This window comes from Oncorhynchus tshawytscha, unplaced genomic scaffold (assembly GCF_018296145.1).
Source record: "Oncorhynchus tshawytscha isolate Ot180627B unplaced genomic scaffold, Otsh_v2.0 Un_contig_2475_pilon_pilon, whole genome shotgun sequence".
In the NCBI taxonomy this organism is placed as follows: Eukaryota; Metazoa; Chordata; class Actinopteri; order Salmoniformes; family Salmonidae; genus Oncorhynchus; species Oncorhynchus tshawytscha.
The window spans coordinates 89,533-108,257 of record NW_024609103.1 but is presented as its reverse complement, the minus strand read 5'-3'; the positions used below and the strand labels follow the sequence as shown (position 1 = coordinate 108,257).

Genomic DNA, 18,725 nt, shown 5'->3' with positions numbered 1-18,725 from the left:
GAGGCCGTATAACCACTGTCTCAGCAAATAACATTAATGAACTGCTCTAAAGACTCTGTCTCTAGGCCTGACAGCCATCAGCTTGTGAGATGAACATATCTCTAATTGGAACATGTATCATATCTCTGGTGGAACATGTATCATATCTCTGGTGGAACATGTATCATATCTCAGGAACATGTATCATATCTGGTGGAACATGTATCATATCTCTGGTGGAACATGTATCATATCTCTAGTGGAACATGTATCATATTCTGGTGGAACATGTATCATATCTCTGGTGGAACATGTATCATATCTGGTGGAACTGTATCATATCTCTGGTGGAACAGGTATCATATCTCTGGTGGAACATGTATCATATCTCTGGTGGAACATGTATCATATCTCTAGTGGAACATGTATCATATCTCTGGTGGAACATGTATCATATCTCTGGTGGAACATGTATCATATCTCTAGTGGAACATGTATCTCTATCTATCTCTAGTGGAACATGTATCATATCTCTAGTGGAACATGTATCTCTATCTATCTCTAATGGAACATGTATCATATCTCTAGTGGAACATGTATCTATCTCTCTAGTGGAACATGGAACATGTATCATATCTCTGGTGGAACATGTATCACTATCTATCTCTAATGGAACATGTATCATATCTCTAGTGGAACATGTATCATATCTCTAGTGGAACATGTATCATATCTCTAGTGGAACATGTATCTCTATCTATCTCTAGTGGAACATGTATCATATCTCTAGTGGAACATGTATCTCTATGTATCTCTAGTTACCATAGTCTGAGTCCTTGAAGCAGGCGTCCATGTGATCATGGTCGTCATCAAACTCGATGCTGCTGTTCTTCTTTGTTTTCTTGGGTTTGGCTGGCCGCTTACTGTTCCCATCTCCTCCTTTTCCTCCTCGTGTTCCTCCCTTCCGTCCAGCCATGGTGGTGTTGGCATGGTTCCTGCCCCAGGAACCACCTCCTCCTCCAGGGGTGTCAGAGGAGATGGCTGCAGCCTCTGCGGTAGCCCCGGAGGACAGGTTGGCCATAGACAACATCCCTGAATGGCCTCCTGTGTGCTGGGAGATGCAGGTGGCTGACTGTAAATTACGTCAATAAGAAATAACACAACACGGCTAACACATTACACTGCTGGAAGGTGTACCCGCCGGAGAAAGAGACAGATCGAGAGAGAGAGAGAGAGAGACAGATCGAGAGAGAGAGAGAGAGAAGAGACAGAGAGAGAGAGAGAGAGAGATAAGAGACAGAGAGAGCGAGAGAGGTAAGAGAGAGACAGAGAGAAAGAGAGCGAGACGATATTATTATCAGACCTGTGTTCAAATACTTTGAGAGTCTGCCTCGAGTGCCAGATGGTCAGGGGGCTGGATTTTTTCTGGTTTACGCCAGGCACAGATAAAGTATTTTCAGCCCAGGTCTGACTAATGTGTTTATAAGGTCATGTGGTTTACGTTGAACTGGGATCACATTATAGACCTGATTACCGACAGTATCAACAGAGTTAATCATATGATAAATAGAGCCGATATTTTAGGGGACATTTTGTGGGATATTTTCATATTTCTCACCTCTTCAAATTGGGGAGACACTCTAGACCCAACCTGCTACAGACCTATATCTATCCTGCCCTGCCTCTAGACCCAACCTGCTACAGACCTATATCTATCCTACCCTGCCTCTAGACCCAACCTGCTACAGACCTATATCTATCCTGCCCTGCCTCTAGACCCAAACTGCTACAGACCTACAGTGCCTTGCGAAAGTATTCGGCCCCCTTGAACTTTGCTACCTTTTGCCACATTTCAGGCTTCAAACATAAAGATATAAAACTGTATTTTTTTTGTGAAGAATCAACAACAAGTGGGACACAATCATGAAGTGGAACGACATTTATTGGATATTTCTAACTTTTTTAACAAATCAAAACTAAAATTGGGCGTGCAAAATTATTCAGCCCTTTGGGATGTTAGTGCAGCAAACATAATCCAGAAGTTTCAGTGAGGATCTCTGGAATGATCCAATGTTGACCTAAATGACTAATGATGGTAAATACAATCCACCTGTGGCTAATCAAGTCTCCGTACATAAATGCACCTGCACTGTGATCCGTTAAAAGTCCGTTAAAAACGCAGAGAGCATCATGAAGAACAAGGAACACACCAGGCAGGTCCGAGATACTGTTGTGAAGAAGTTTAATGGTTTGGATACAAAAGATTTCAAGCTTTAAACATCCCAAGGAGCACTGTGCAAGCGATAATATTGAAATGGAAGGAGTATCAGACCACTGCAAATCTACCAAGACCTGGCCATCCCTCTAAACTTTCAGCTCATACAAGGAGAAGACTGATCAGAGATGCAGCCAAGAGGCCCATGATCACTCTGGATGAACTGCAGAGATCTACAGCTGAGGTGGGGAGACTCTGTCCATAGGACAACAATCAGTCGTATATTGCACAAATCTGGCCTTTATGGAAGAGTGGCAAGAAGAAAGCCATTTCTTAAAGATATCCATAAAAAGTGTCTTTTAAAGTTTGCCACAAGCCACCTGGGAGACACACCAAACATGTGGAAGAAGGTGCTCTGGTCAGATGAAACCAAAATTGAACTTTTGGCAACAATGCAAAACGTTATGTTTGGCGTAAAAGCAACACAGCTCATCACCCTGAACACACCATCCCCAGTGTCAAACATGGTGGTGGCAGCATCATGGTTTGGGCCTGCTTTTCTTCAGCAGGGACAGGGAAGATGGTTAAAATTGATGGGAAGATGGATGGAGCCAAATACAGGACCATTCTGGAAGAAAACCTGATGAAGTCTGCAAAAGACCTGAGACTGGGACGGAGATTTGTCTTCCAACAAGACAATGATCCAAACATAAAGCAAAATCTACAATGGAATGGTTCAAAAATAAACATATCCAGGTGTTAGAATGGCCAAGTCAAAGTCCAGACCTGAATGCAATCGAAATCTGTGGAAAGAACTGAAAACTGCTGTTCACAAATGCTCTCCATCCAACCTCACTGAGCTCGAGCTGTTTTGCAAGGAGGAATGGGAAAAATGTCAGTCTCTCGATGTGCAAACTGATAGAGACATACCTCAGCGACTTACAGCTGTAATCCTGCAGCAAAAGGTGGCGCCACAAAGTATTAACTTAATAAGGGGGGCTGGGGTAATTTTGCACGCCCAATTTTTCCGTTTTTGATTTGTTGAAAAGTTTGAAATATCCAATATTTTTTTTTTATTTCACTCTTTGTCGTTCCACTTCATGATTGTGTCCCACTTGTTGTTGATTCTTCACAAAAATACAGTTTTATGTCTTTATGTTTGAAGCCACCTGAAATGTGGCAAAAGGTTCCAAAGTTCAAGGGGGCCGAATACCATCCCCAGGCACTGTATATGATATCCTACCCTGCCTCTAGACCCAACCTGGCCATGCAGACCTCCAGTTTCTATCCTGCTGTGCTGCTGCTAGACCCAACTGTTCTGACCTTATATCTATCCTGCCCTGCCTCTAGACCCAACCTGCTACAGACCTATGAACATCTATCCTACCCTGCCTCTAGTCCCAAACTGCTACAGACCTATATCTATCCTACCCTGCCTCTAGACCCAACCTGCTACAGACCAATATCTATCCTACCCCTGCCTCTAGTCCCAAACTGCTACAGACCAATATCTATCCTACCCTGCCTTTCTAATGACCTTTTAAGCTGGGTTAACAAACAGATCACCGACCATTTCAGCTGAATCCCACCGTACCTTCTCCGCTATGTAATCTGGTGTCAGAGCTGGTCACCAGGTGCACCTCAACCTCGCTCAAGGTACTAAATGATATCATAACCGCCATCGATAAGAGACAATACTGTGCAGCCGTCTTCATTGACCTGCCCAAGGCTTTCGACTCTGTTAATCAACGTATTCTTATCGGCACACTCAACGGCCTTGGTTTCTAAAATGATTCCCTCGCCTGATTCACCAACTACTTCTCAGACAGAGTTCAGTGAGTCAAATCGAAGGCCTGTTGTCCGGACCTCTGGCAGTCTCTATGGGGGTGCCTCAGGGTTCAATTCCGGGCTGACTCTTTTCTCTGTATACATCATTGATGTCGCTCTTGCTGCTGGTGAGTCTCTGATCCACCTCTACGATGGCGACACCATTCTGTATACTTCTGGCCCTTCTATGGACACTGTGTTAACAAACCTTCAAATGAGCTTCAATGCCATACAACTTCCCCTGCCGTGGTCTCCAACTGCTCTTAAATGCAAGTAAATCTAAATGCATGGTCTTCAACCGATAGCAGTCCCCACCCGCCCACCCGACTAGAATCACTACTCTGGACGGTTCTGACTTAGAATATGTGGACAACTACAAATACCTAGGTGTCTGGTTAGACTTTAAACTCTCCTCCAGACTCATGTCAAACATCACCAATCCAAAATAAAATCAAGAATCGGCTTCCTATTTCGCAACAAAGCCTCCTTCACTCATGCCGCCAAACATACCCTCGTAAAACTGACAATCTTACCGATCCTTGACTTCGGAGATGTCATTTACAAAATAGCCTCCAATACCCTACTCAATAAATTGATGCAGTCTATCACAGTGCCATCCGTTTTGTCACCAAAGCACCATATACTACCCACCACTGCGACCTGTACACTCTCGTTGGCTGGCCATCGCTTCATACTCGTCGCCAAACCCACTGGCTCCAGGTCATCTATAAGTCTCTGCTAGGTAAAGCCCCACGTTATCTCAGCTCATTGGTCACCATAACAACACCAACCCGTAGCACGCGCTCCTGCTGGTATATGTCACTGTCATCCCCAAACCCAACACCTCCTTTGGCCGCCTTTCCTTCCAGTTCTCTGCTGCCAATGACTGGAACGAATTGCAAAATCACTGAAGTTGGAGACATATCTCCTCTCTAACTTTAAGCATCAGCTGTCAGAGCAGCTTACTGATCGCTGCAGCTGTACCTAGCCCATCTGTAAATAGCCCACCCAACTACCTCATCATACAGTTATACATTTCTTTGCTCCTTTGCACCCCAGTATCTGTACTTGCACATCATCTTCTGCACATTTATCACTCCAGTGTTAATGCTAAATTGTAATTATTTTGCCACTATGGCCCATTTATTGCCTTACCTCCCTAATCTTACTCCATTTGCACACACTGTATATAGACTTTTCTATTGTGTTATTGACTGTATGTTTGTTTATTCCATGTGTAACTCTGTGTTGTTGTTTGTGTCGCCCTGCTTTGCTTTATCTTGGCCAGGTCGCAGTTGTAAATGAGAACTTGTTCTCAACTAGCCTACCTGGTTAAATAAAGGTGATCTGGTCTACCTGGTTAAATAAAGGTGATCTGGTCTACCTGGTTAAATAAAGGTGAGATAAAAAATGTAATAAATAAAGGTGAAAACAAATTTGGAGATGTTGGTTAGAGCTGCCCTGCAATATAAAAAACACTCTCTGAGTTTGCTATTCACATAAAGCACTGTCTGATGTGAACATCAAACAAAAGAGATCTCAGAAGACCTAAGATTAAGAATTGTTGACTTGCATAAAGCTGGAAAGGGTTACAAAAGTATCTCTAAAAGCCTTGATGTTCATCAGTCCACGGTAAGACAAATTGTCTATAAATGGAGAAAGTTCAGCACTGTAGCTACTCTCTCTAGGAGTGGCCGTCCTGCAAAGATGACTGCAAGAGCACAGCGCAGAATGTTCAATGAGTTTAAGAAGAATCCTAGAATCCTAGAAACAAGAATGGTGTTCATGGGAGGACACCACGGAAGAAGCCACTGCAGTCCAAAAAAACATTGCTGCACGTCTGAATTTCGCAAAAGAGCACCTGGATGTTCCACAGCACAACTGGCAAAATATTCTGTGGACAGATGAAACAGTTGAGTTGTTTGGGAGGAACACACACTATGTGTGGAGAATAAAAGGCACAGCACACCAACATCAAAACCTCATCCCAACTGTAAAGTCTGGTGGAGGGAGCATCATGGTTTGGGGCTGCTTTGCTGCCTCAGGGCCTGGACAGCTTGCTATCATTGACGGAAAAATGAATTCCCATGTTTGTCAAGACATTTTGCAGGAGAATGTAAGGCCATCTGTAAGGCAGGAGAATGTAAGGCCACATTAACATATTAATTAGAGGACATTAACACTAATTAGGAGGGACATTAACACATTAATTAGGAAGGACATTAACATATTAATGCAGGTGTGTGTGCCTACCTATGCAGGTGCGTGTGCCTCCCTATGCAGGTGCGTGTGCCTCCCTATGCAGGTGCGTGTGGTGGTCCCATGCAGGTGCGTGTGCTGGTCCTATGCAGGTGTGTGTGCCTCCCTATGCAGGTGTGTGTGCCTCCCTATGCAGGTGTGTGTGCCTCCCTATGCAGGTGTGTGTGCTGGTCCTATGCAGGTGCGTGTGCTGGTCCTATGCAGGTGTGTGTTCTGGTCCTATGCAGGTGTGTGTGCTGGTCCTGCAGGTGTGTGTGCTGGTCCTATGCAGGTGTGTGTGCTGGTCCTATGCAGGTGTGTGTGCTGGTCCTATGCAGGTGTGTGTGCTGGTCCTATGCAGGTGTGTGTGCTGGTCCTATGCAGGTGTGTGTGCTGGTCCTATGCAGGTGTGTGTGCTGGTCCTATGCAGGTGTGTGTGCTGGTCCTATGCAGGTGCGTGTGCCTCCCTATGCAGGTGCGTGTGCCTCCCTATGCAGGTGCGTGTGCTGGTCCTATGCAAGTGCGTGTGCTGGTCCCATGCAGGTGTGTGTGCCTCCCTATGCAGGTGTGTGTGCCTCCCTATGCAGGTGTGTGTGCTGGTCCTATGCAGGTGTGTGTGCCTCCTATGCAGGTGTGTGTGCCTCCTATGCAGGTGCGTGTGCTGGTCCTATGCAGGTGCGTGTGCTGGTCCCATGCAGGTGCGTGTGCCTCCCTGCAGGTGCAGGTGCGTGTGCTGGTCCTATGCAGGTGCGTGTGCTGGTCCTATGCAGGTGCGTGTGCTGGTCCCATGCATGCAGGTGCGTGTGTGCTGGTCCTATGCAGGTGCGTGCTGGTCCTATGCAGGTGGTGTGCTGGTCCTATGCAGGTGTGTGTGCCTCCCTATGCAGGTGTGTGCTGGTCCTATGCAGGTGCGTGTGCCTCCCTATGCAGGTGTGTGTGCTGGTCCTATGCAGGTGCGTGTGCTGGTCCTATGCAGGTGTGTGTGCCTCCCCATGCAGGTGTGTGTGCTGGTCCTATGCAGGTGTGTGTGCCTCCCTATGCAGGTGTGTGTGCTGGTCCTCCCTATGCAGGTGCGTGTGCTGGTCCTATGCAGGTGCGTGTGCCTCCTATGCAGGTGCAGGTGTGTGTCCCATGCAGGTGTGTGTGCCCTATGCAGGTGTGTGTGCCTCCCTATGGTGTGTGTGCAGGTGTGTGTGGTCCTATGCAGGTGTGTGCTGGTCCTATGCAGGTGTGTGTGCCTCCCTATGCAGGTGTGTGTGCCTCCCAGGTGTGCAGGTGTGTGTGTGCTCCTATGCAGGTCCTCCTATGCAGGTGTGTGCGCTGGTCCTATGCAGGTGCAGGTGTGTGTGCTGGTCCTATGCAGGTGTGTGCTGGTCCTATACAGGTGTGTGCTGGTCCTGCAGGTGTGTGTGCCTCCCTATGCAGGTGTGTGTGCCTCCTATGCAGGTGTGTGTGCTGGTCCTATGCAGGTGTGTGTGCCTCCCTATGCTCTCCTATGCAGGTGCTGGTCCTAGGTGGTGTGTGCCCTATGCAGGTGTGTGTGCTGGTCCTATGCAGGTGTGTGTGCTGGTCCTATGCAGGTGTGTGTGCCTCCCTATGCAGGTGTGTGTGCCTCCCTATGCAGGTGTGTGTGCTGGTCCTATGCAGGTGTGTGTGCCTCTCTATGCAGGTGTGTGCTGGTCCTATACAGGTGTGTGTGCTGGTCCTATGCAGGTGTGTGTGCTGGTCCCATACAGGTGTGTGTGCTGGTCCTATGCAGGTGTGTGTGCTGGTCCTATGCAGGTGTGTGTGCTGGTCCTATGCAGGTGTGTGTGCCCTATGCAGGTGTGTGTGCTGGTCCTATGCAGGTGTGTGTGCTGGTCCCATGCAGGTGTGTGTGCTGGTCCCTATGTGTGTGCTGGTCCTAGGTGTGTGTGCTGGTCCTATGCAGGTGTGTGTGCTGGTCCTATGCAGGTGTATGTGCTGGTCCTATGCAGGTGTGTGTGCTGGTCCTATGCAGGTGTGTGTGCCTCCTATGCAGGTGTGTGTGCTGGTCCTATGCAGGTGTGTGCGCTGGTCCTGCAGGTGTGTGTGCTGGTCCTATGCAGGTGTGTGTGCTGGTCCTATGCAGGTGTGTGTGGTCCTATGCAGGTGTGTGTGCCTCCTATGCAGGTGTGTGTGCCTCCCTGCTGGTCCCCTATACAGGTGTGTGTGCTGGTCCTGGTCCTATGCAGGTGTGTGTGCTGGTCCTATGCAGGTGTGTGTGCCTCCTATGCAGGTGTGTGTGCCTCCCTATGCAGGTGTGTGTGCTGGTCCTATGCAGGTGTGTGTGCTGCAGGTGTGTGTGCCTCCTATACAGGTGTGTGTGCTGGTCCTGCAGGTGTGTGTGCCTGGTCCTATGCAGGTGTGTGTGCTGGTCCTATGCAGGTGTGTGTGCTGCAGGTGTGTGTGCCTATGCAGGTGTGTGTGCTGGTCCCCCATGCAGGTGTGTGTGCCTCCCTATGCAGGTGTGTGTGCTGGTCCTATACAGGTGTGTGTGCTGGTCCTATGCAGGTGTGTGTGCTGGTCCTATACAGGTGCAGGGTGTGTGTGCTGGTCCTAGGTGCAGGTGTGTGTGCTGGTCCTATGCAGGTGTGTGTGCTGGTCCTATGCAGGTGTGTGTGCTGGTCCTATGCAGGTGTGTGTGCTGGTCCTATGCAGGTGTGTGTGCTGGTCCTATGCAGGTGTGTGTGCTGGTCCTATGCAGGTGTGTGTGCTGGTCCCCCTATGCAGGTGTGTGTGCTGGTCCTACAGGTGTGTGTGCTGGTCCTGTGTGTGCTGGTCCCATGCAGGTGTGTGTGCTGGTCCTATGCAGGTGTGTGTGCTGGTCCTATGCAGGTGTGTGTGCTGGTCCTATGCAGGTGTGTGTGCTGGTCCTATGCAGGTGTGTGTGGTCCTATGCAGGTGTGTGTGCTGGTCCTATGCAGGTGTGTGTGCTGGTCCTATGCAGGTGTGTGTGCTGGTCCCATGCAGGTGTGTGCTGGTCCTATGCAGGTGTGTGTGCCTCCTATGCAGGTGTGTGTGCTGGTCCTATGCAGGTGTGTGTGCTGGTCCTATGCAGGTGTGTGTGCTGGTCCTATGCAGGTGTGTGTGCTGGTCCTATGCAGGTGTGTGTGCTGGTCCTATGCAGGTGTGTGTGCTGGTCCTATGCAGGTGTGTGTGCTGGTCCTATGCAGGTGTGTGTGCTGGTCCCATGCAGGTGTGTGTGCCTCCCTATGCAGGTGTGTGTGCTGGTCCTCAGGTGTGTGTGCTGGTCCTCCTGCAGGTGTGTGTTCTGGTCCTATGCAGGTGTGTGTGCTGGTCCTATGCAGGTGTGTGTGCGGTGTGTGTGCTGGTCCTATGCAGGTGTGTGTGTGGTCCTATGCAGGTGTGTGTGCTGGTCCTATGCAGGTGTGTGTGCTGGTCCTATACAGGTGTGTGCTGGTCCTATGCAGGTGTGTGTGCTGGTCCTATGCAGGTGTGTGCCTCCCAGCAGGTGCAGGTGTGTGTGCCTCCCTATGCAGGTGTGTGTGCTGGTCCTATGCAGGTGTGTGTGCTGGTCCTATGCAGGTGTGTGTGCTGGTCCTATACAGGTGTGTGTGCTGGTCCTATGCAGGTGTGTGTGCTGGTCCTATACAGGTGTGGTCCCATGTGCTGGTCCTATGCAGGTGTGTGTGCTGGTCCTATGCAGGTGTGTGTGCCTCCCTATGCAGGTGTGTGTGCTGGTCCTATGCAGGTGTGTGTGCCTCTCTATGCAGGTGTGTGTGCTGGTCCTATACAGGTGTGTGTGCTGGTCCTATGCAGGTGTGTGTGCTGGTCCTATGCAGGTGTGTGTGCTGGTCCTATGCAGGTGTGTGTGCTGGTCCTATGCAGGTGTGTGTGCTGGTCCTGCATGCAGGTGTGTGTGGTCCTATGCAGGTGTGTGTGCTGGTCCTATGCAGGTGTGTGTGCCTCTCAGGTGTGTGTGCTGGTCCTATGCAGGTGTGTGTGCTGGTCCTATACAGGTGTGTGTGCTGGTCCCTATGCAGGTGTGTGTGCTGGTCCTATACAGGTGTGTGTGCTGGTCCTATGCAGGTGTGTGTGCTGGTCCTATGCAGGTGTGTGTGCCTCCCATGCAGGTGTGTGTGCTGGTCCTATGCAGGTGTGTGTGCTGGTCCTATACAGGTGTGTGTGCCTCCCTATGCAGGTGTGTGTGCTGGTCCTATGCAGGTGTGTGTGGTCCTCAGGTGTGTGTGCTGGTCCTATGCAGGTGTGTGTGCTGGTCCTATGCAGGTGTGTGTGCTGGTCCTATGCAGGTGTGTGGTCCTATGCCTGGTCCCTATGTGTGTGCCTCCCAGGGTGTGTGTGCTGGTCCTATGCAGGTGTGTGTGCTGGTCCTAGGTGTGTGTGCAGGTCCTATGCAGGTGTGTTGCTGGTCCTATGCAGGTGTGTGTGCTGGTCCTATACAGGTGTGTGTTCTGGTCCTATGCAGGTGTGTGTGCTGGTCCTATGCAGGTGTGTGTGCTGCAGGTGTGTGTGCTGGTCCCCTATGCAGGTGTGTGCTGGTCCTATGCAGGTGTGTGTGCTGGTCCTATACAGGTGTGTGTGCTGGTCCTATGCAGGTGTGTGTGCTGGTGTCCCATGGTCCTATGCAGGTGGTGTACCTGGTCCTATGCAGGTGTGTGCCTCTGGTCCCATACAGGTGTGTGTGCCCACAGGTGCCTTGCAGGTGGTGTGGTCCTAGCAGGTCCATGCAGGTGTGTGTGCCTCCTATGCAGGTGTGTGTGCTGGTCCCATGCAGGTGTGTGAGGTCCCATACAGGTGTGTGTGGTCCTCCTGGTCCTGTGTGCTGGTCCTATGCAGGTGTGTGTGCTGGTCCTATGCAGGTGTGTGTGCTGGTCCTATGCATGCAGGTGTGTGTTCTGGTCCCATACAGGTCCTCATGCAGGTGTGTGTGCTGGTCCTTGCTGAGGAATACAGGTGTGTGTGCTGGTCCTATGCAGGTGTGTGTGGTCCTATGCAGGTGTGCTGGTCCTATGCAGGTGTGTGTGCTGGTCCTATGCAGGTGTGTGTGCTGGTCCCATGCAGGTGTGTGTTCTGGTCCCATGCAGGTGTGTGGTCACACCAGGTCCTATGCAGGTGTGTGTGCTGGTCCCAAGGTGTGTGTTCTGGTCCTACAGGTGTGTGTGCTGGTCCCATGCACTGGTCCTAAGGTGTGTGTTCTGGTCCTATGCAGGTGTGTGTGCTGGTCCTATGCAGGTGTGTGTTCTGTCCTAAAACAGGTGTGTGTTCTGGTCCCATGCAGGTGTGTGTCTGAACAGGTGTGTGTTCTGGTCCTATGCAGGTGTGTGTGCTGGTCCCATGCAGGTGTGTGCTGGTCCTATGCAGGTGTGTGTGCTGGTCCCATACAGGTGTGTGTGCTGGTCCTAACAGGTGTGTGTGCTGGTCCTATGGTGTACCTGTTGGCGTTGTAGTCGACCCCACTGCCTTGCTGGCCTGGAGAAGGTCCAGGATGCCCGTCTTCTTTTTCACCTTTGAGTTACGACCTTCACCTCCGGCTTGACCTCTGTGTCGATGTGGAGCGACTCCTCATCTGACGAGTCAGCCTTCTGAGGAATACAATAAAGTGGTATTGTACACACTGAACACACCAGGACATTACTGTAAAACCCTCACACACTGAACACACCAGGACATTACTGTAAAACACTCACACACTGAACACACCAGGACATTACTGTAAAACACTCACACACTGAACACACCAGGACATTACTGTAAAACACTCACACACTGAACACACCAGGACATTACTTTAACACAAGAACCGCCTGGCCTTTCAGCCTATCAGAACCCGCTAGAGAACGTTGTAGTTTTGATATAGTTTCAGTGTAGTTTTGGTTTAGTTTTGATATACACTGCTCAAAAAAATAAAGGGAACACTAAAATAACACATCCTAGATCTGAATGAATGAAATATTCTTATTAAATACTTCTTTACATAGTTGAATGTGCTGACAACAAAATCACACAAAAATTATCAATGGAAATCAAATTTATCAACCCATGGAGGTCTGGATTTGGAGTCACACTCAAAATTCAAGTGGAAAACCACACTTCAGGCTGATCCAACATTGATGTAATGTCCTTAAAACAAGTCAAAATGAGGCTCAGTAGTGTGTGTGGCCTCCACGTGCCTGTATGGCCTCCCTACAACGCCAAAGCATGCTCTTGATGAGGTGGCGGATGGTCTCCTGAGGGATCTCCTCCCAGACCTGGACTAAAGCATCTGCCAACTCCTGGACAGTCTGTTGTGCAAAGTGGCGTTGGTGGATGGAGCGAGACATGATGTCCCAGATGTGCTCAATTGGATTCAGGTGTGGGGAACGGGCGGGCCAGTCCATAGCATCAATGTCTTTCTCTTGCAGGAACTGCTGACACACTCCAGCCACATGAGGTCTAGCATTGTCTTGCATTAGGAGGAACCCAGGGCCAACCGCACCAGCATATTGTCTCACAAGGGGTCTGAGGATCTCATCTCCGTACCTAATGGCAGTCAGGCTACCTCTGGCGAGCACATGGAGGGCTGTGCGCCCCCCCAAAGAAATTCCACCACACACCATGACTGAGGATGTTGCAGGCAGCAGAACGTTCTCCACAGCGTCTCCAGGCTGTCACGTTTGTCACATGTGCTCAGTGTGAACCTGCTTTCATCTGTGAAGAGCACAGGGCGCCAGTGTCGAATTTGCCAATCTTGGTGTTCTCTGGCAAATGCCAAACGTCCTGCACGGTGTTGGGCTGTAAGCACAACCCCCACCTGTGGACGTCGGGCCCTCATACCACCCTCATGGAGTCTGTTTCTGACCGTTTGAGCAGACAAATGCACAATGGTGGCCTGCTGGAGGTCATTTTGCAGGGCTCTGGCAGTGCTCCTCCTTGCACAAAGGCGGAGGTAGCGGTCCTGCTGCTGGGTTGTTGCCCTCCTACGGCCTCCTCCACGTCTCCTGATGTACTGGCCTGTCTCCTGGTAGCACCTCCATGCTCTGGACACTACGCTGACAGACACAGCAAACCTTCTTACCACAGCTTGCATTGATGTGCCATCCTGGATGAGCTAGACTACCTGAGCCACTTGTGTGGGTTGTAGACTCCGTCTCATGCTATCACTAGAGTGAAAGCACCGCCAGCATTCAAAAGTGACCAAAACATCAGCCAGGAAGCATAGGAACTGAGAAGTGGTCTGTGGTCCCCACCTGCAGAACCGCTCCTTTATTGGGGGTGTCTTGCTAAATGCCTATAATTTCCACCTGTTGTCTATTCCATTTGCACAACAGCATGTGAAATGTATTGTCAATCAGTGTTGCTTCCTAAGTGGACAGTTTGATTTCACAGAAGTGTGATTGACTTGGAGTTACATTGTGTTGTTTAAGTGGTCCCTTTATTTTTTGAGCAGTGTAGTTTAGGTGCAGTTTAGGTGTAGTTTTGATATAGTTTAGGTGTAGTTTTAATATAGTTTAGATTTAGTTTAGGTGTAGTTCAGGTGCAGTTCAGGTGTAGTGTAGGTATAGTTTTGATATAGTTTAGATGTAGTTTTAGGTATAGTATAGGTGTTAGTTTAGGTGTTGTTTAGGAATAGTTTGGGTATAGTTTGGGTATAGTGTAGGTATAGTTTAGGTGCAGTTTAGGTGTAGTTTTGATATAGTTTAGATGTAGTTTTGATATAGTTTAGATGTAGTTTTGATATAGTTTTGATATAGTTTTGATATAGGTTTGATATAGTTTAGGTGTAGTTTTGATATAGTTTAGATGTAGTTTTGATATAGTTTTGATATAGGTTTGATATAGTTTAGGTGTAGTTTTGATATAGTTTTGATATAGTTTAGGTGTAGTTTTGATATAGTTTAGGTGTAGTTTTGATATAGTTTAGATGTAGTTTTGATATAGTTTAGATGTCGTTTTGATGTAGTTTAGTTGTAGTTTTAATATAGTTTAGATGTCGTTTTGATGTAGTTAAGATGAAGTTTTGATGTAGTTTAGTTAGTTTTAATATAGTTTAGATGTAGTTTTAATATTGTTTAGATGTAGTTTTGATGTCGTTTTAATGTAGTTTAGGTGCAGTTTTAATATAGTTTAGATTTAGTTTAGGTGTAGTTCAGGTGTAGTGTAGGATTAGTTGTAGTTTTGATATAGTTTAGATGTAGTTTTAATATAGTTTAGGTGTAGTTTTGATATAGTTTAGATGTAGTTTAAATATAGTTTAGATGTAGTTTTAATATAGTATAGATTTAGTTTAGGTGTAGTACAGGTGCAGCTCAGGTGTAGTGTAGGAGTAGTTGTAGTTTTGGTATAGTGAAGTGAAGGTGTAGTTTAGGTATAGTTTGGGTATAGTTTGGGTGTAGTTTAGGTATAGTTTAGGTATAGTTTAGGTGTAGTTTTGATATAGTTTTGATATAGTTTAGATGTAGTTTTGATATAGTTTAGGTGTAGTTTTGATATAGTTTTGATATAGTTTAGGTGTAGTTTTGATATAGTTTAGATGTAGTTGTGATATAGTTTAGACGTAGTTTTGATGTAGTTTAGACGTAGTTTTGATGTAGTTTTAATATAGTTTAGGTGTAGTTTTGATATAGTTTAGATGTAGTTTAAATATAGTTTAAATATAGTTTAGGTGTAGTACAGGTGCAGCTCAGGTGTAGTGTAGGAGTAGTTGTAGTTTTGGTATAGTGAAGTGGTAGTTTAGGTATAGTTTAGGTGTAGTTTGGGTATAGTTTGGGTATAGTTTGGGTATAGTTTGGGTATAGTTTAGGTGTCGTTTAGGTGTCGTTTAGGTATAGTTTAGGTGTAGTTTAGGTGTAGCTTAGGTGTAGCTTAGGTGTAGGTTGGGTGTAGTTCGGGTGTAGTTCAGGTGCAGTTTAGGTATAGTGTATGTATAGTTTAGGTGCAGTTTAGGTGTAGTGTTGATATAGTTTAGGTGTAGTTTAGGTGTAGTTTTGATATAGTTTAGATGTAGTTTTGATATAGTTTAGATGTAGTTTTGATATAGTTTTGATATAGTTTAGGTGTAGTTTAGGTGTAGTTCAGATGTAGTTGTGATATAGTTTTGAAGTAGTTTTGATATAGTTTAGACATAGGTTTGATGTAGTTTAGACGTAGTTTTGATGTAGTTTAGGTGTAGTTTTGATACAGTTTAGGTGTAGTCTGGGTAAAGTTAAGGTGTAGTCCGGGTGTGGTTTATGTGTTGTTATGTGTGGTTTAACGTGTAATGTATGTGTAGCTTGGGTGTAGTCAATGTGTAGTTTAGGTGTAGTTTAGGTGTTGTGTCGATGGGCAGGCTGTGCAGAATGACTGCCGTTTAAAGGGCAACATGTCGCATGTTTTTGTTTCCCTGACAATACATTAGATCAGTAAATAAAACTGTCCCATTACAGCTTCTTTTATAAAGTAACATGTAAAAGAGACAGTGACAGGAGGGCAGTGACAGGACTGAACAGGACAGTAGGGAGGTGACAGGACTGAACAGGACAGTAGGGAGGTGACAGGACTGAACAGGACAGTAGGGAGGTGACAGGACTGAACGGGACAGTAGGGAGGTGACAGGACTGAACGGGAAAGTAGGGAGGTGACAGGACTGAACGGGACAGGAGGGCGGTGACAGAACTGAACGGGACAGTAGGGAAGTGACAGGGCTGAACGGGACAGTAGGGAGGTGACAGGACTGAACGGGACAGTAGAAAGGTGACAGGACTGAATGAGACAGTAGGGAGGTGACAGGGCTGAACGGGACAATAGGGCAGATCCTGCTGAGAATAGCCTAACATGCCAAGGTCACCCCTGCCCTTCCCTAACAGGCCAAGGTCACTCCCTGCCCTCCCCTAACAGGCCAAGGTCACCACCTGCCCACCCCTAACAGGCCAAAGTCACCCCCTGCCCACCCCTAACAGGCCAAAGTCACCCCCTGCCCTGCCCTAACAGGCCAAGGTCACCCCCTGCCCTCCCTAACAGGCCAAGGTCACCCCCTGCCCTCCCCTAACAGGCCAAGGTCACCCCCCCTGCCCTCCCTAACAGGCCAAGGTCACCCCCTGCCTTCCCTTAACAGGCCAAGTTCACTCCTTGCCTGCCTCTCCCCTAGCCTGCCTCTCCTTTTCTCTCTCTCTCTGCCTGCTCCCCCCTCCCTAGAGGCCAAGGTCACCCCTGCCCTCCCCCTAACATGCCAAGGTCACCCCCTGCCCTCCCCTAACAGGCCAAGGTCACCCCCCTGCCCTCCCCTCTAACATTCCAAGGTCATCCCCTGCCTCTCCCTTTCTCTCGCTCTCTGCCTGCCTCTCCCTTTCTCTCTGCCTGCCTCTCCCTTTCTCTCGCTCTCTGCCTGCCTCTCCCTTTCTCTCGCTCTCTGCCTGCCTCTCCCTTTCTCTCGCTCTCTGCCTGCCTCTCCCTTTCTCTCGCTCTCTGCCTGCCTCTCCCTTTCTCTCGCTCTCTCTGCCTGCCTCTCCCTTTCTCTCTCTCTCTCTCTGCCTGCCTCTCCCTTTCTCTCTCTCTCTCTGCCTGCCTCTCCCTTTCTCTCTCTCTCTGCCTGCCTCTCCCTTTCTCTCTCTCTCTGCCTGCCTCTCCCTTTCTCTGCCTGCCTCTCCCTTTCTCTCTCTCTCTGCCTGCCTCTCCCTTTCTCTCTCTCTCTCTCTGCCTGCCTTCCCTTTCTCTCCCTTTCTCTCTCTCTCTCTGCCTGCCTCTCCCTTTCTCTCTCTCTCTCTCTGCCTGCCTCCTCCCCTTTCTCTCTCTCTCTCTCTCTGCCTGCCTCTCCCTTTCTCTCTCTCTCTCTGCCTGCCTCTCCCTTTCTCTCTCTCTGCCTGCCTCTCCCCTTTCTCTCTCTCTCTCTGCCTGCCTCTCCCTTTCTCTCTCTCTCTGCCTGCCTGCCTCTCCCTTTCTCTCTCTCTCTCTGCCTGCCTGCCTCTCCCTTTCTCTCTCTCTCTCTCTCTCTCCTGCCTGCCTGCCTCCCCTTTCTCTCTCTCTCTCTCTCTGCCTGCCTCTCCCTTTCTCTCTCTCTCTCTGCCTGCCTGCCTCTCCCTTTCTCTCTCTCTCTCTCTGCCTGCCTGCCTCTCCCTTTCTCTCTCTCTCTCTGCCTGCCTGCCTCTCCCTTTCTCTCTCTCTCTCCTGCCTGCCTCTCCCTTTCTCTCTCTCTCTGCCTGCCTGCCTCTCCCTCTCTCTCTCTCTCTGCCTGCCTCTCCCTTTCTCTCTCTCTCTCTGCCTGCCTCTCCCTTTCTCTCTCTCTCTCTGCCTGCCTCTCCCTTTCTCTCTCTCTCTGCCTGCCTCTCCCTTTCTCTCTCTCTCTCTGCCTGCCTCTCCCTTTCTCTCTCTCTCTCTGCCTGCCTCTCCCTTTCTTTCTCTCTCTGCCTGCCTCTCCCTTTCTCTCTCTCTCTCTGCCTGCCTCTCCCTTTCTCTCTCTCTCTCTCTGCCTGCCTCTCCCTTTCTCTCTCTCTCTCTGCCTGCCTCTCCTCTTTCTCTCTCTCTGCCTGCCTCTCCCTTTCTCTCTCTCTCTCTCTGCCTGCCTCTCCCTTTCTCTCTCTCAATTCAATTCAATTCAATTCAATGGCTTTATTGGCATGGGAAACATGTGTTAACATTGCCAAAGCAAGTGAGGTAGATAATATATAAAGTGAAATAAACAATAAAAATTAACAGTAGACATCACACATACAGAAGTTTCAAAACAATAAAGACATTACAAATGTCATATATATATATATACAGTGTTTTAACAATGTACAAATGGTAAAGGACACAAGATAAAATAAATAAGCATAGATATGGGTTGTATTTACAATGGTGCGTGTTCTTCACTGGTTGCCCTTTTCTCGTGGCAACAGGTCACAAATCTTGCTGCTGTGATGGCACACTGTGGAATTTCACCCAGTAGATATGGGAGTTTTTCAAAATTTGATTTGTTTTCGAATTCTTTGTGGATCTGTGTAGTCTAAGGGAAATATGTCTCTCTAATATGGTCATACATTGGGCAGGAGGTTAGGAAGTGCAGCTCAGTTTCCACCTCATTTTGTGGGCAGTGAGCACATAGCCTGTCTTCTCTTGAGAGCCATGTCTGCCTACGGCGGCCTTTCTCAATAGCAAGGCTATGCTCGCTGAGTCTGTACATAGTCAAAGCTTTCCTTAAGTTTGGGTCAGTCACAGTGGTCAGGTATTCTGCCGCTGTGTACTCTCTGTGTAGGGCCAAATAGCATTCTAGTTTGCTTTGCTTTTTGTTAATTCTTTCCAATGTGTCAAGTAATTATCTTTTTGTTTTCTCATGATTTGGTTGGGTCTAATTGTGCTGCTGTCCTGGGACTCTGTAGGGTGTGTTTGTGAACAGAGCCCCAGGACCAGCTTGCTTAGGGGACTCTTCTCCAGGTTCATCTCTCTGTAGGTGATGGCTTTGTTGTGGAAGGTTTGGGAATCGCTTCCTTTTAGGTGGTTATAGAATTTAACAGCTCTTTTCTGGATTTTG

General features: G+C 48.3%; 1 protein-coding gene across 1 annotated transcript in view; it reads right to left on the bottom strand.

Moving 5' to 3' along the window:
- Window positions 1-801: 801 nt before the first annotated feature.
- Window positions 802-18,725, bottom strand: part of LOC112238652 (lysine-specific demethylase phf2) — a gene marked incomplete at both ends in the record, with an annotated part of 98,303 nt that continues 80,379 nt past the window's right edge. Inside the window, 5 exon segments of the mRNA XM_042314206.1 lie at window positions 802-1,074; window positions 1,077-1,115; window positions 1,580-1,599; window positions 11,715-11,784; window positions 11,787-11,844. Of these exon segments, the coding sequence (XP_042170140.1) occupies window positions 802-1,074; window positions 1,077-1,115; window positions 1,580-1,599; window positions 11,715-11,784; window positions 11,787-11,844 (460 nt within the window).